At 35.4% G+C, this 13322-nt stretch overlaps 1 protein-coding gene across 1 annotated transcript; it reads right to left on the reverse strand.

Annotated features, from left to right (window-relative positions):
- Positions 1-5141: 5141 nt before the first annotated feature.
- On the reverse strand, positions 5142-7241 carry HCRTR2 (hypocretin receptor 2). Its single transcript, XM_031552248.1, has 2 exons — positions 7062-7241; positions 5142-5414 (listed from the first exon to the last, which is right to left on the reverse strand). The coding sequence occupies exons 1-2, from the start codon at positions 7209-7211 to the stop codon at positions 5142-5144; spliced, it is 423 nt and encodes a 140-aa protein (XP_031408108.1). The 5' UTR covers positions 7212-7241.
- Positions 7242-13322: the final 6081 nt, after the last annotated feature.

Consider the following 13322-nt stretch of genomic DNA (forward strand, 5'->3'; position numbering starts at 1 on the left):
CATGACTCTGTTTAGCTTCTCAAGCCAACAAAAAGCTTTAAAGCTGTTCGACAATCACAGCAGAAAGGAGGAGGAAGGGCGTGTTTGGGGTGCTGTTCATTTATCAAGCAAGTGAGTTGCAGGCTCCTTGAATGAGAGCATCAATCAGTCTGTGGGACCTGGCAATACATCAGCTGTCTGATTGGAACCACTGATCCTCTTACTCTAATGCAGAAAGCTGTTTTTGCCATCCACAACTGACTTAATGGACTGTGGGACAGGGCAAAGATAATTCTTTGCCAGAGTAATCATCACTTTAATAAGAAATTAATGATTCTCACATCACTGGCTACTGTTCTGCCGAAAAGAGAGAATGGGACAAAAAGAAAACAAATAGTCACAGGGACTGGAATTGAGGTGGGACTGGCATTCCTATATAGCATGCTTATTCCACCAAATAAATGGCCAGTATCCTACAGTTTTTTTTTGTCTGTTGCAGGGGTTACTAAACAAACTTCAGACTTTATTCTGGTTTCCTTCTCAGATCTGCGTTGCAGTCCCAGATTTTAGTAAGTAGGTAATTTAAGTAAGTAGGCATAAATTTGAAACTACATCTTCCAGTTTTGCCAGAATTTTATATGTGAATATATGTATACATATAAACTGAAAACAACCCAGACTCAAAAGGTTTTATTATAGCTAGCAAAAAAAATATTCCTGTCAGTCATAAATGCACAATTAAATTTGTACCCATATCAACTTATCAATTATTATTTGTACCCATATCAACCATATCACAGAATAGGGAAAAATAGCAATTTTTTAGAGCATCCATGGAATATTTCCATATTTTCTAATCTCAGGAAGATGCTGATGCATTTTTGGACTTACAAATATGCAGAAGCAAAACAGCTTAAAAAGTACACTTTTAGAATAAAGCTCAATAAGTAAAAATGTTAGAAAGTACCTGCACATAGTAGAGAAAATTATATTACACAACACAGTTGCTTTCAAAGTGTGTTCCTGTGTCAGAGTACTTACAACTAGTTAAATGCTAAAATAACATTTCAAAGCAGTTATATTATTCTTGCAGTATCAATCCATCACAATGCCAAGCATGATTTCAGTATTCACAGTAATCTGGCTTCCTGCTGCATTAAAACATTCCTTACGTTTTGCTTTAAATTCTGCATATTTAAACCACTTAATATAGTTCAAAAATTCTCACTACTTGCATTTATTTTGGACATAATAACAAAGTTCGTTTGCGTTTTTAGTATCACTCACACGGTGTTCCAGGTCATATCTAACTCAAGTAGCTTCTAACACTATGCAACAGAGTTGTGCCTGTTCAATAGCTGCACAGTGCTCTTAAATAACTTACAGCATTGATCAACATTCAGGGTCTGTTTGTTCTTTTCTACACTCCAGGTAGCAATACAGGATGTACAAACCTTCATGTAACGATGCAATTTCCAGCTATGTTATTTTCCAGAATTAAGACAGTATGTTTTTCTACTATTTTATGAGTAATCTAGGAGGAAATGGAACACAAAGTCTTCCTCTTGTCTCCATTCAATCATATAGTATTTGGAAAGGATTATCTCCATATCATATGCAAAGAGGTTGGCTAGTGCACTTTGGCTAACACCCTTTTCACGAACAGCTCTAAGAGAATGTGTTTAGCTGGCTTGGACACATTATGAGCTCATTTTAATATATGTTTCTTTTATTTTGGCACTTTATCATCAAATTCAGCACACAGCAATTACAGACTATTATAGAACTGTGGCCAACGCTGGCTCCTTAAGTGAGTTGGATCCTTCTGCACTCCCAAATAAAATATTGTTATTAGACAGTACTCAAAATGAAAAACCCTCAGCCTAGAATTGGCAATGAATTTTATATTCAGGAATGCCAGAAGCAATTAAAAAGGAATTGCGTCTTGTTTTAGATTGAACTATTACACCATTTGCAGTCACTGGCATCTGTCCAACCACATGTTTGAAATCTTTTTATTAGTCAGAGTGGCTACTATTTGTTCTCCATTTAGGAGCCCAAGTGTCACAGTATGGTTCAGACTTCCAGACACTCACCAGACTAGTACAGTTTTTAGCAGCTGAACCTAAGTCTGGGTACAGTGCTGTCTCCTGCTTTGGCATTTCTGACATTTTCCTGGACTGTTCCAGACATCCTCCTGTCTGTTAGTCCCCCATAGCACCTCATGTTTCAACGGTCCTAAGTTCCCAGATCTAGTATAGAATTCTGAAATACTTTGGAAAGTGTCATCAAGCACCTCCTGTTAAAATTTCAGTCTTGACAATTCGCAGTTTAACATCCTTGGGATATAAGGTGCACATGATACTCTGAAAAGATTTCATTAGATGTATCTTAATTTTAGACAACATAAATTATTTCCAGTTCTAAATGAAGCAGTTAGCATTCAAATATAAGCATTTTCCTCTTCACGCAATTTCATTCTCCTGTAGAATTTGCTCTTGAGTGCCTGCAGTTTCAAGCACATGTACTCTCTCTTTGCAAGTATGACTTCTTAGGAACAAATTTCCTTCTTCTTCAACCTCCTCCTGGTTAGATCTCTTTCACCTTAGATACTCTATAGTCAAAAAAGGCAAAATAAAACTCAAGGAAAAATGCAAGTGTTCTCATGGAAAATATTAGCTCTTTAATCATTCTTCTGTCTGCAGTGCTCATCCATCTTTTCTAATTGATGTCCTCTTATGCACGTTTTGTTTTTCTATTTGGGGGTCTTTGTGATTTCAAACCCAGATTCTCAGTAGAAAAGTTACATCTTCTATGCAGTGGCCCAGATAACTGTCTTTAGACAATTCAAATTGTATCAAAATTATTTATGACTAATGATACTCCATTCTGCATGATTAGAAAGAGATGTATTATATTTTATCATCATGGCTAATATATAGTTAACTCTACATTTACTAAGACATATCATGATTTGAGCAACCTACTTGTATCTTAATAAGCAGAAAGGTCATCTTCTCAAGTTACTAAGGTAAGCTATTATTACGAGGTGATTAGAGGATTATTTTTTAAGGGCATAAGAAATGCACTAGAAGAATAACTAGCAATAATGGCACTTTATCACTAGAAGAAGAATTAATTGAAAAGGCATCAGGATAAAAATAGAATTGTTATCTTAAGTAAAATGAAAAGCTTTCCCATTTCAGAAAACTTTAATGGATTTCTAATGTGAAATTATTTTATGCTCAACATCAATTAAAAAAAAATATTTGGAGTGTTGACTCTTCAATCCTGAATCCAAGCACAAAAATACCTCAATTCTGCATGCAAGAGCTTGCCTTTACTGTTCCCATTTCATCTCTCCTGATGTCTGAGTAAAGGCTAACAGCATCACCTGAAGATAAATAGATTTCACTTTGGATATATACACTTCATTGGAGTAGAGCCTGGGAGCTTCTTTTATATAATGGGTACTTCAGCTCAGATGTATTGCGGGCTGCAAGTATTCTCATTCAGTACTGAATAAGACAGTTTTTGAAATAGTTCCACACTTACTATGGATTCAAGTCTGAAAGACAAATTTTCCTGTTGGAAATCAAGAAGAGGCCAATGGAGATCTGGGAATTTTGAGATTGTGTTCCCTGATGAGATACTCTCCTGACTCCTTAATTAATTAACTACAGTGCTTTCCATCATTTTCAATTCCTAGGTTGATTAAAAGAGTCTTTGCTTCCAATCTAACCTTCAGGTGAGGAAGTCATGGATAAATAACCCCAGAATGATTGGACACATTTGTACTCAGAGTGAATATTGTGAAAGAAAATAGTCACAAAAAATACTGCAGATTGGGGTTCAAAATACATAGGCGAATAAAGAACAATAGAAGTACAAATGTGCCACTCCAATAAAACACCAACTACAATACTCCCATCTGAACAGGGTCTTACTTTAACCTACATACTGTCTGCACATCTTTTTGTGTGGAATGACATCCAGCTAGCTAATGGCCGTATCTGCCTCATTGCCTTGTCCCAGAGGACTAACAAGGATGAAGAAGATAAAGAACAGGGAATTCAAAAGCCGTTGTCTTCACATTAATTCCACAATGGCCATACAGAGGCTATTAGCAGGGGAGTAGCACATGGAAGCACCCTCAGCAGTTCAAGCTGCTTGAACTTATTTATCACAGTAATTAAGTAGAAGTGGTCAAGTTGCAGTTCATTATAATTGTTCACAGGACTGGAATCATCAACAGACACAACTCTGATGGAGAATACAATTGTTATATAGAATGTCTTGAGGCTATTAAACAATCACGTGTTTTGGCAAACTTGGCTTTATTTTCCTGTGTGTATTACTGATGGTCACCATATCCAGTGTCAAAGTGATAGCATGTAATGCATATGTTCTATTAGCATTGGAGTTATGCCAAGGCCCACTAGAGTTGAATCTTAACCATTCAAATGAGTGTCTTACACAACTTGTTATGTGAGCTGAGACAAAATGGAAGAAGATACTCCTAGGCAATACTTATAACTTCCTGCATTTGAATTCAAATACAGAGGTAGTTAGATTCAAAGTTAATCTCAAAAGACGGAGTAACACTTCCTGGATAGAATAATTTGTAACTGATTGTAATATTAAAGTTATTTGAATTATCTTGTCTATGACAAACCTAAATTGCTGACTAACTTGATACACCATACCCATGACATCTCTGTTAAATTCTGTTATGACATGCAGATTGCATTGAAATCACAGGAGATACATATAAAGACCTAATTAAATATTATCAATTAGCAAAATCAATGTATCAGGTAAATAGGAGATCTGTTTTTGTGTAATTATTTCTGAAGACTGAATTCTCTAAATCTGCAGCTTCTATCAGTCACTGGGAATTATATAAGCATAAGCTTTTAAAAATGGGAATATTTTTACCCTCTGGTAATCATTAACATGGCCAAGACATTAGGCAGCCTCATTCATTTCAACTTGGTTTCAAATGTACTTTTAGTCTTAGCAGTATAAAAGAAAACAAAAATTCAGAGTATTTCAAAAAACAGTAGTTCTAGGAAAGATTATATAATTATGAACATTGTTTATGAAACTTGACTGCATTTTAATATGTTCTGATATTTTTGTTACATAACAACAGGAAAAATTCAGTCTTTATGATCAGTGACACACTCACCTCCCCAGTGTTCATCACACACTGTGAACAAGGTGGTTTTATTGGCTAATCCTGGGAACACGCTGCTGCACTCCATAACAATAGCCTGAGGAATCATTATGATGCAGGACACAATCCAGATAATTATAATGCTGTTCCTTGCACGCTTGGCTGTGCTTTTAAACATCAAAGGGTGACAAATTGCATACCATCGATCCAAAGCAATGCAGCTAAGTGTTAGTACAGACACAGAGACTGAAACTGTCTGAAGAAAAGGAAATATTATGTAAATGTTAATGTAATTATTCAGTTTTAAAAATGATTTCAATTTTCAACATTCCTAGCTTTCTGTTTGAACATACTAAATGGAAATTATTTTCTGAAAAAGACTCTGTTTTAAGTCATTTATTATGGAATTCCAACAGATATACTCATCTACTGTAGAATCAAATAGAAAAGAATAGTTTAATTGGAAAGTACCTACAAAGATCATCAGGTCCATCTGCCTGATCACTGCAGGACTAAATAAAAATTAAATATGTTATTAACAGTATTATCTTAGTGCCTCTTGAACACTGACAGGTGTGGGGCATCAGACAGCTCTCTAAGGAAGCCTGTACCAGTGCTCGACCACCCTCTCAGTAAGTACATTTTTGCTTATATCTATGTTTCTATGTCTTACATCTGTATACAATGTACATGTTAGGGTTCCACCCAGAGTAGGAGTAACAGTCCTAGAATAAATTTATACAAACAATAAGTTCATACAACTTAGAATTTGCAAAATATGTGAAAACTTTATTCCAAAAAATGGTCACGCAGTTTGATCATTATTTCTTTTATGAACAACTTTTTAAAATGAGCTTTTTCTTTCTGCTATATTTGATTATCTGTACTACTGCTTTACTTTTTCAATTTTCAAAGGAACAATGGAAATCTAGAATCTCATGAAAAAAAACAACAAGCAAACCAATGAACTTAAAGCAGACAATGTGACTTTAGCCTTCTATTCAGTATAGCAAATAACCTATCACTTTGGTTTTATTGTTCAGTAATCATTTCATTTTCTCTTCAGATTTTCTCCCATTAGAATGGAGGCTTTGAAAGTCTTGTGCTTTTCATCTTATACAGTAGAAGACATACTTTGGAAAGCTGTTGCCCTTGACAATGTGGATTTTCAGCCTGAACATGCAGATCTCTACTGAGAACACAGATCATGCTTGGTGCACAGAGATCATCATCTACATGCATTATAAATTTTTTGATTTATAATGACAAAAAAAGGCCAAATATGCTGCCACTCTAGTATGCCCAGTGAGTTCACCTGAGCAGCTATACTCAGAAAAGGTATCTGTCAATCATACACGTGCAAATGATCTCATAACTACTTAAGTCCATTGGTAATAAGTGGCAATAAGACAGAAGGCTTGATTAAATATATTAAAAGTAGCCAATATGATTGGCTCCCAGGACACTATGACTACCTTTAAAGAAAGAAAAACAAGTCATTAAACATATATGTAGGCATAGAGTCTCTTCAGACTTCTTCAGAAGTTCAGATTCTACATCCTGGATACTTGTGTAGCTTTTTAGGTCCCCTTACAGAATATAATTCTGTATATAATTCTATTACTATTTTGTTTCATATCTCTTCTGAATTGTTAAAAAAGATTACAAAAAAGTGAAGAGTATTAGACAAACGATCCAGAACGTGCCTTGCCCAAGTCTAACAATGTTTGCAAAGCACAAATTTATTCACAATTGGAACAGTGATTTCATGATCTGTAGGTATCCTGAGGTATCTACTTCAGTAGCTGTGACAGACTTGCATTATCACCATGAGCGAGATAATGTAGTGCTCTCTCTGTTGAGTAACGTGGACACCATATATACAAACACAGTAAAATAATACCTGTAAGTAGGGAATTGCTTTGCAGAGGTGCTGCCCGAAGAACCAAGTTTCTGTGATGTCCACCACTAAAGTTGCTGGAAGACAAGTAATTGTGACCAGAATGTCAGCCAGAGATAGATTCACTATGAAATAGTTGGTGACTGTTCGCATGTGATGATTCTTCCACACTGCAATACAAACTGAATTTGGAAAGAAAAGTTAGTGAGCTGGAAAAATTTTTTTTTTTTTTTTGTTAGAATTAAGGAAATGTTGTCCCTTGTTTAAGGGACAGAACATTTGAGTATGTTGTTTGGTGTAGAAGTTGTGTGTTTTCTTTTAGAGTGGAAAAAAAAATTGTTCATGTAGGGAGATTCTCAATAAACAGTGAGTAGTTTTGCACAGACCACAGCAGGGAAAACATCTGATGTATAATAAAGTAGCTTATTGTACTTCAAGTACTATTTTCACTGAGTATTCTTGCAACATTCTTCATGTTTATTTTAATCCATTGGCTCAATTCCATGACAATAAATACCTATCTCTGGAAAGGTTTATCTTTTTTTTATGCTATTGTGCTGCTTGATTCAAACTGCTGCATGGAGTCTTATGAACTCTATCAAGAAAACAACAATTTAAAAAACTATTTTGCTGGACATAATGTGTCTATTGCATATGTAGAGAATCTGTAGCATTTGCCTGGGGAAAAGGTATCTATGATTTGAGGTAAGTAAATGAATACAATTTTTGCTGTGTTAAGAGCAATGCACTTTAAACGTGGTATATTTTTGACCATGATTATTGTAATCAAAAGCACTGTGTAGAAGATACTTTAAAAGATGTGCCTTTAAATTTTGCTTAGTGTCTTTTCTCTCTTTTTTTCTTTTTCAATTTTGAAAGGCTTTTTCAGATGAAAAAAATCCCTTCTTTATCATGGATGCAGTAAATTTATAAGCTAATACATTAAAAATACCAAGATTGAGTCTGAGAAACTTGCCTAAAATAGATTTTGTAATAATTTTAATAGTTAGCTCCTCAGAGATCGTAACAATCAATAGCTTTTGAACATTGTAGATTTATCAAAAGCTCTTTAGAGACTCATACTCAGCATTTTCTTGAAATACCACAGTATAATTCTTGTAAGAAAACAGTGCAATTAACTGCATATCAAAGATTCTTCTCCTATAAACACTATTTAACCCATCATACAAATCTAAATGAAGAGTCGAAATCTCCTTAATCTGTCAGGATATAGCACTATGCTTAATTTAGAAATACTAAACAGATCACAGAATGCCACAGGAAAGAGTTTGAAGGGTTCTCAAGAACTATAAAACAGAATCAGCTAGAGTTAAACCATTCTCTTATTAAACTAACACAGATGGAAATAAAATACAGCATTGAAGTCACATAAGTTCTTGTGATAAGATGCTTCTTCAGATCCTAAGAAGCATGGTGTGCATGAAAACTTGTGATCATCTCCCAGCTAATATCTGTTGTTCTAGTAAAATATATTTCTTCATGAATCTTGTCTTGCTTAAGTCTTTATGCCAACCCAGCTACACCAGAAGCACCAGTAAGCCACTACTGGCAAGTTTGCATTTCAAAATCTGTTACAAGTGAAAATACTACAGCTCTCTTAAATGTGCTGCAATGCTGAGCCATATTTCCTTTCATAAAAAGAAATTAATCTTTTGATACTTAATCTACTTCTCTTCTGCTGCTCTTTATATAACATTTCTGTACACAGGCAGCAAGGACAAATAGCTTTCCCCTTTGGCAACTCTTCACATATGTAAGTGGGATATGATATATAATGATTGTTATTATACCTCTACACAGTTTTCTTTTCAGATTGTACAACTTCAGAACTGATTTTTTATATTTATTTATTTATTTATTTATTACTGCTGATGTTTCTGCAAACATCCTCCTTGCTGCTCTCTGGATGCTCTTCAGATTGGATCACATCTTTATTGTCAGACTGCGGTGATCGAAACAGGCACAATACCCACTCAAGTCCTTACTAGCCCTTTAGCAAGAGCTAATATCGGACCATTTCCTCATGATGTCTAGGTTTAAGTATTTGGGGGTAATTTAGGACAGTGGGAGAGGGAAGAGAGAGATGGCCTTCAATTTCTCTCAGGAAAGGTGATTTTATCAACTAACTCCTTAGAAGTTTCTTCTAAAACCCCTATTGTGTCAATATAGATGTTCTTAATATCTTCTTGTCAGTGGTTCTGACTTGGTTTGGCCTAGTTCCATGACTAAATGAGGTGGGGGGACTCACCCCGAGATGGGTCTAAAAGCAAAACAGCAGCAGTGAGATAAGGGAGGAAAGTAATTAACTAAATTTGATAGTGGAATGTGAGATGGCACAATATAATACAATATAATTAGTTTAGATTAATTGAAGTTACAGATCAAATAAATTGAGATTTATTGATTTACTGAGATTGATTAAATCATGGTTTTGCAAATTCCCTCTGCAAAGCTCTTTCCTGCCCTTAGAAATGTATCCCACAATATTCATTTCTTATATTATTTTCTTCCTGGATACTGAATTTCTGATTTTTGTTGGATATTTTATTTTATTTTGCTGTGGCCCTAGATATGTGAAAGGCAAGACTTATAAATCAAAAGCTCAACGTATAAATATTAATTGTATTTACTGCTCATTTCGGTGGTTTAAGTTATCTACTCAAGTAACTATTTATCTACCTCAATAAGATAATTATAACTATCCAGAGCTTTATTACTGCCACTTGCTGCATGGGGTTACTAAAATTATCATAGGATCATAGAATGACTACAATTATAACAGACATTATGGCAATGCAGATTCAGTCAGCATGTAACAGAGGAGATAATCCACAAAGTTAACTAATGCAAGTTCCATTTCACTGACAACAAACTATGCCAGAAATCAATTTGTTGTATGTTGAACGTCATATTCAGCGCTTTCTACAAGTGTCAGCAAACAAAACCTCAGAGGGCTAAAAAGAAAATAAATAATTTTCAATCTCTGAAGTAAGGGAAGTAAAGCACAGAAGTTATCGAAGGCCATAACTTCGATATCGAAGGGATAAAAAAATTAGACTCCTAATTCACAGCTCTGTGCTGTGCTGTGCTAGCTTAACTAAGGTGGAATTTAGATGAACTTCAGTACTTGCTGCTCCTCAGGGAAATAAAAAGGACTGTGCTTCTTGCTACCTAGGGAGTAGGAGTGTGCAGGAGGCAAAACCAGTACAAAGAAAGTAGGTCTGAATTCCTCTGAATTCTAATTTACAGGGCCAAGAGACTCCTGAAAAGTGAAAAAATAATAATTTACAAACAGAGAAATGAAAGATAATTTCTGTATGTTTATGTGTTTACCTTTCTGAACTCATGCTTTCTTACCTGCACAGCCCATTTTCCATTCTTTGTGTGATGCATAGTGCAATAGCAATTTAATTAGCATGCTTACATACTACCTTATTAATTAGGAAGTCTCCCAGAGACTTATTCCCTGACTCTATCAAAAAACGAAACAAACAAGCAAACAAAAAAAAGATATGGTTAAGAAAAACTGTTACAGAAGCCTTTGAAAAGAAAGATTTTAAAACGTTTCCCCCCATCCATTGCCCTCTGCTGGCTGAAGTACTGTGTTCACCCTGCTTACACACTGGCAATGTTTTCCTTCAGTACAAGGCTAAACAGAACTGTAAAGATTTGATTCAAGTTCTCCGAACAGGGCAGTATGATATAAGTGACAGCAAGTCAAAAGGTTGGTCAGTTGCCCTGGATGTCAGCTTCACAGCCACACCAGTGATCTAGCAGATCAATGAGAAAAGGTCTCTATGGGATGTTCAAAAAATATTATTTTATGAGAATGCAAAGTAGTCAGACTATGCCATTGAATATATTAGAAGTAATTAAGTATCCTAGCAAAATAATTTTGTATGATCTCCACTCTCATTCCATTCATCTCAAATAGCTCAACAGAGAAGTGAAGTAATGCAGATCCTGTGCAAACCCTACAGGAACATGCCAGAGAAAGATATCTCACTGAAGTATAACATCTGCCTACACAAAGGGGATGACAGACATCAGCAGCATTCTTGCTGACCTGGAGAAGAGAAGCAGTGATGAGAAAGTTAGGAACAATTTTCAACTGGAAGTGAATTTTGCCAAGGAGTATTCCAAAATCATGAAAGATGAGGCCAGCACCAGTCTTTCTAAGAAAAAAAATGGGAGACACCACAGACTTAATGGATTGCCTGATTAGTTAGAGCATCTTGTGGTGGCCCAAACTGGGCTTTTCAGCAGATCTATGAACCAGTAAAAACACTGAATAAGCTTTGAATAAGTTCAAACATTTTACTCAGCCTTGGATATTCTCAGCTATGAATGTGAGAGAGAAAGAAGGTGGGAGAACATGCATAAACGTGGGCAGTGAAGAAAAGAAGCTCACAAGCTCAATAAAAAATTGAGAGATAAACTGAGAACATTTTTCTTGTATTGTGCTCCCAGACTGAGAGAACACTGTGCTGGAACTTAACTACCTGCCTTATTTATTTGAATAATTTCTATACTTTAGTTTTTATTTTATAAAATTACTAAGGGTTCCAGCTAATAACTTTTCTACAAACAAAAATAAGCAAGCACATGCTTTTGTGTTGTTTGTTGGTTTTCTTTTCCCAACCACCAGACAAAAGAAGAGCTTTAACCAAAACGACTGCTGTTCTTGCCTCGGCCACACAGTGTCAGTGAAAGACCGCAAACTAGCTCGAGTTGGGCAGGCAGGGCTTGGAAAAATTTGTAGAGGTTTTCCCCATTGAGGACAGTTCTGCTCTAACGAAGTTTTTTTCAGCACTCACACTCCAACCATCCCTCGCCCATCCCCCGAAGGCTCACAGGAGAGTATCCAGAAGGACTAAACAGAACAATTAAAAGTAGAGTTAAAATTTAAGAAAGATACTATTCTCAGTTCATCAAGAAAACTTCATATACCTCATAGTCCTGAGGATAAGACAATGTGGTGATGGTTTTAGATTGGTATTTTTCATGTTCAGATTGAATCCCTGTTGGTTTTGTGGCCCAGGGCATTTTAATTAGAGACTGTGATTCCACCTATTCAATGAGCATAGCTCACTGTATCTGAAGATGAATATGAAAACAATACAGAAGCTCCAGCTGGTATAAAAGGCAGCTGCTTGCCTCCTGGAAGACTTACACTGCATTGAGCATATTAAACATTATGCTGCTCTCCTTCCATTGGTGAATAGCTGGTTCAGCTGTCAATTTATGCCTTACAGAAGACCTAAATTAATTTCCTAACAGTCCAGAAGTCCAGTCAACCTCATTTAATGGGTCATCCTCCAACTAGACTTATTGGTCAAAATAAAACCATAATTTCTGCAAACAGCAATACATGACCTTTCCTTACATAATTAAAGGTACAATGTCTTGCCTCATTCTTTTTTTTCTTTTTCTTTTTTGTAATAAATTCCACCTGAGTATAAATAAAGTGTTATATCTTTGCCTCCATTATGTTAAGCTTCAATGGCTTTAGTTCACTTTAGAAACTCATTATCACAATCATTTGACTAAAAATATGGTCACAAAGAAGTTACATGGTTATAAGCACTAGTCATCAAAATTTACATGGATTTTTGGTTGGTCCTGTGTGGAACCAGGAGTTTGACTCAACAAATCATCTGGGTCCCTTCCAACTTAGGATACTCTATGATTCTGTGAAATCTCTCCCTTGTTCTTGTACATGTTATGACATTACATACTGTGCATCAAAGCCTCAGTGGTGGAGCATCTATCAACATGATCATGCTGAAATGAAGGCTGAGTAGATAAGCTACACAAAATGAGATTCTTCCAGAGGTCCTGTAGAAACAATAAATAAATGTATACTGTTCAGTAGAAAAATCTATCACTGAAATTACTTTCATTATGTTCTTTTCCTGATTGAGAATTCTTCTGCTTTAATATAAGTGTCTAAAAATTTGGTGCCTAAGTCCAAGCTTATTTTATTTATTTTAGGAAACCTAAGAGTCTTTCAACTTCATTGAAAATCTTGATTAAGGGGTACAAAGCACTGTAAGTAAATTGCAGAGGATATATAATTAGGGGTTTTTAAACCAGCAGTGAGAACAAAAGATCTAAAACAAAGAGATTTCTGCTGTGAATAGAAAGATGATATCGAGTTCCTATGCTGTCAATCTCTTATCCACTATTAAGCTCTGAACTCAAACATTTTTTCATTTTTTTTTTTGACCACTCGCCCTATCA

The sequence above is a fragment of the Meleagris gallopavo genome, chromosome 2 (assembly GCF_000146605.3).
Source record: "Meleagris gallopavo isolate NT-WF06-2002-E0010 breed Aviagen turkey brand Nicholas breeding stock chromosome 2, Turkey_5.1, whole genome shotgun sequence".
In the NCBI taxonomy this organism is placed as follows: domain Eukaryota; kingdom Metazoa; phylum Chordata; class Aves; order Galliformes; family Phasianidae; genus Meleagris; species Meleagris gallopavo.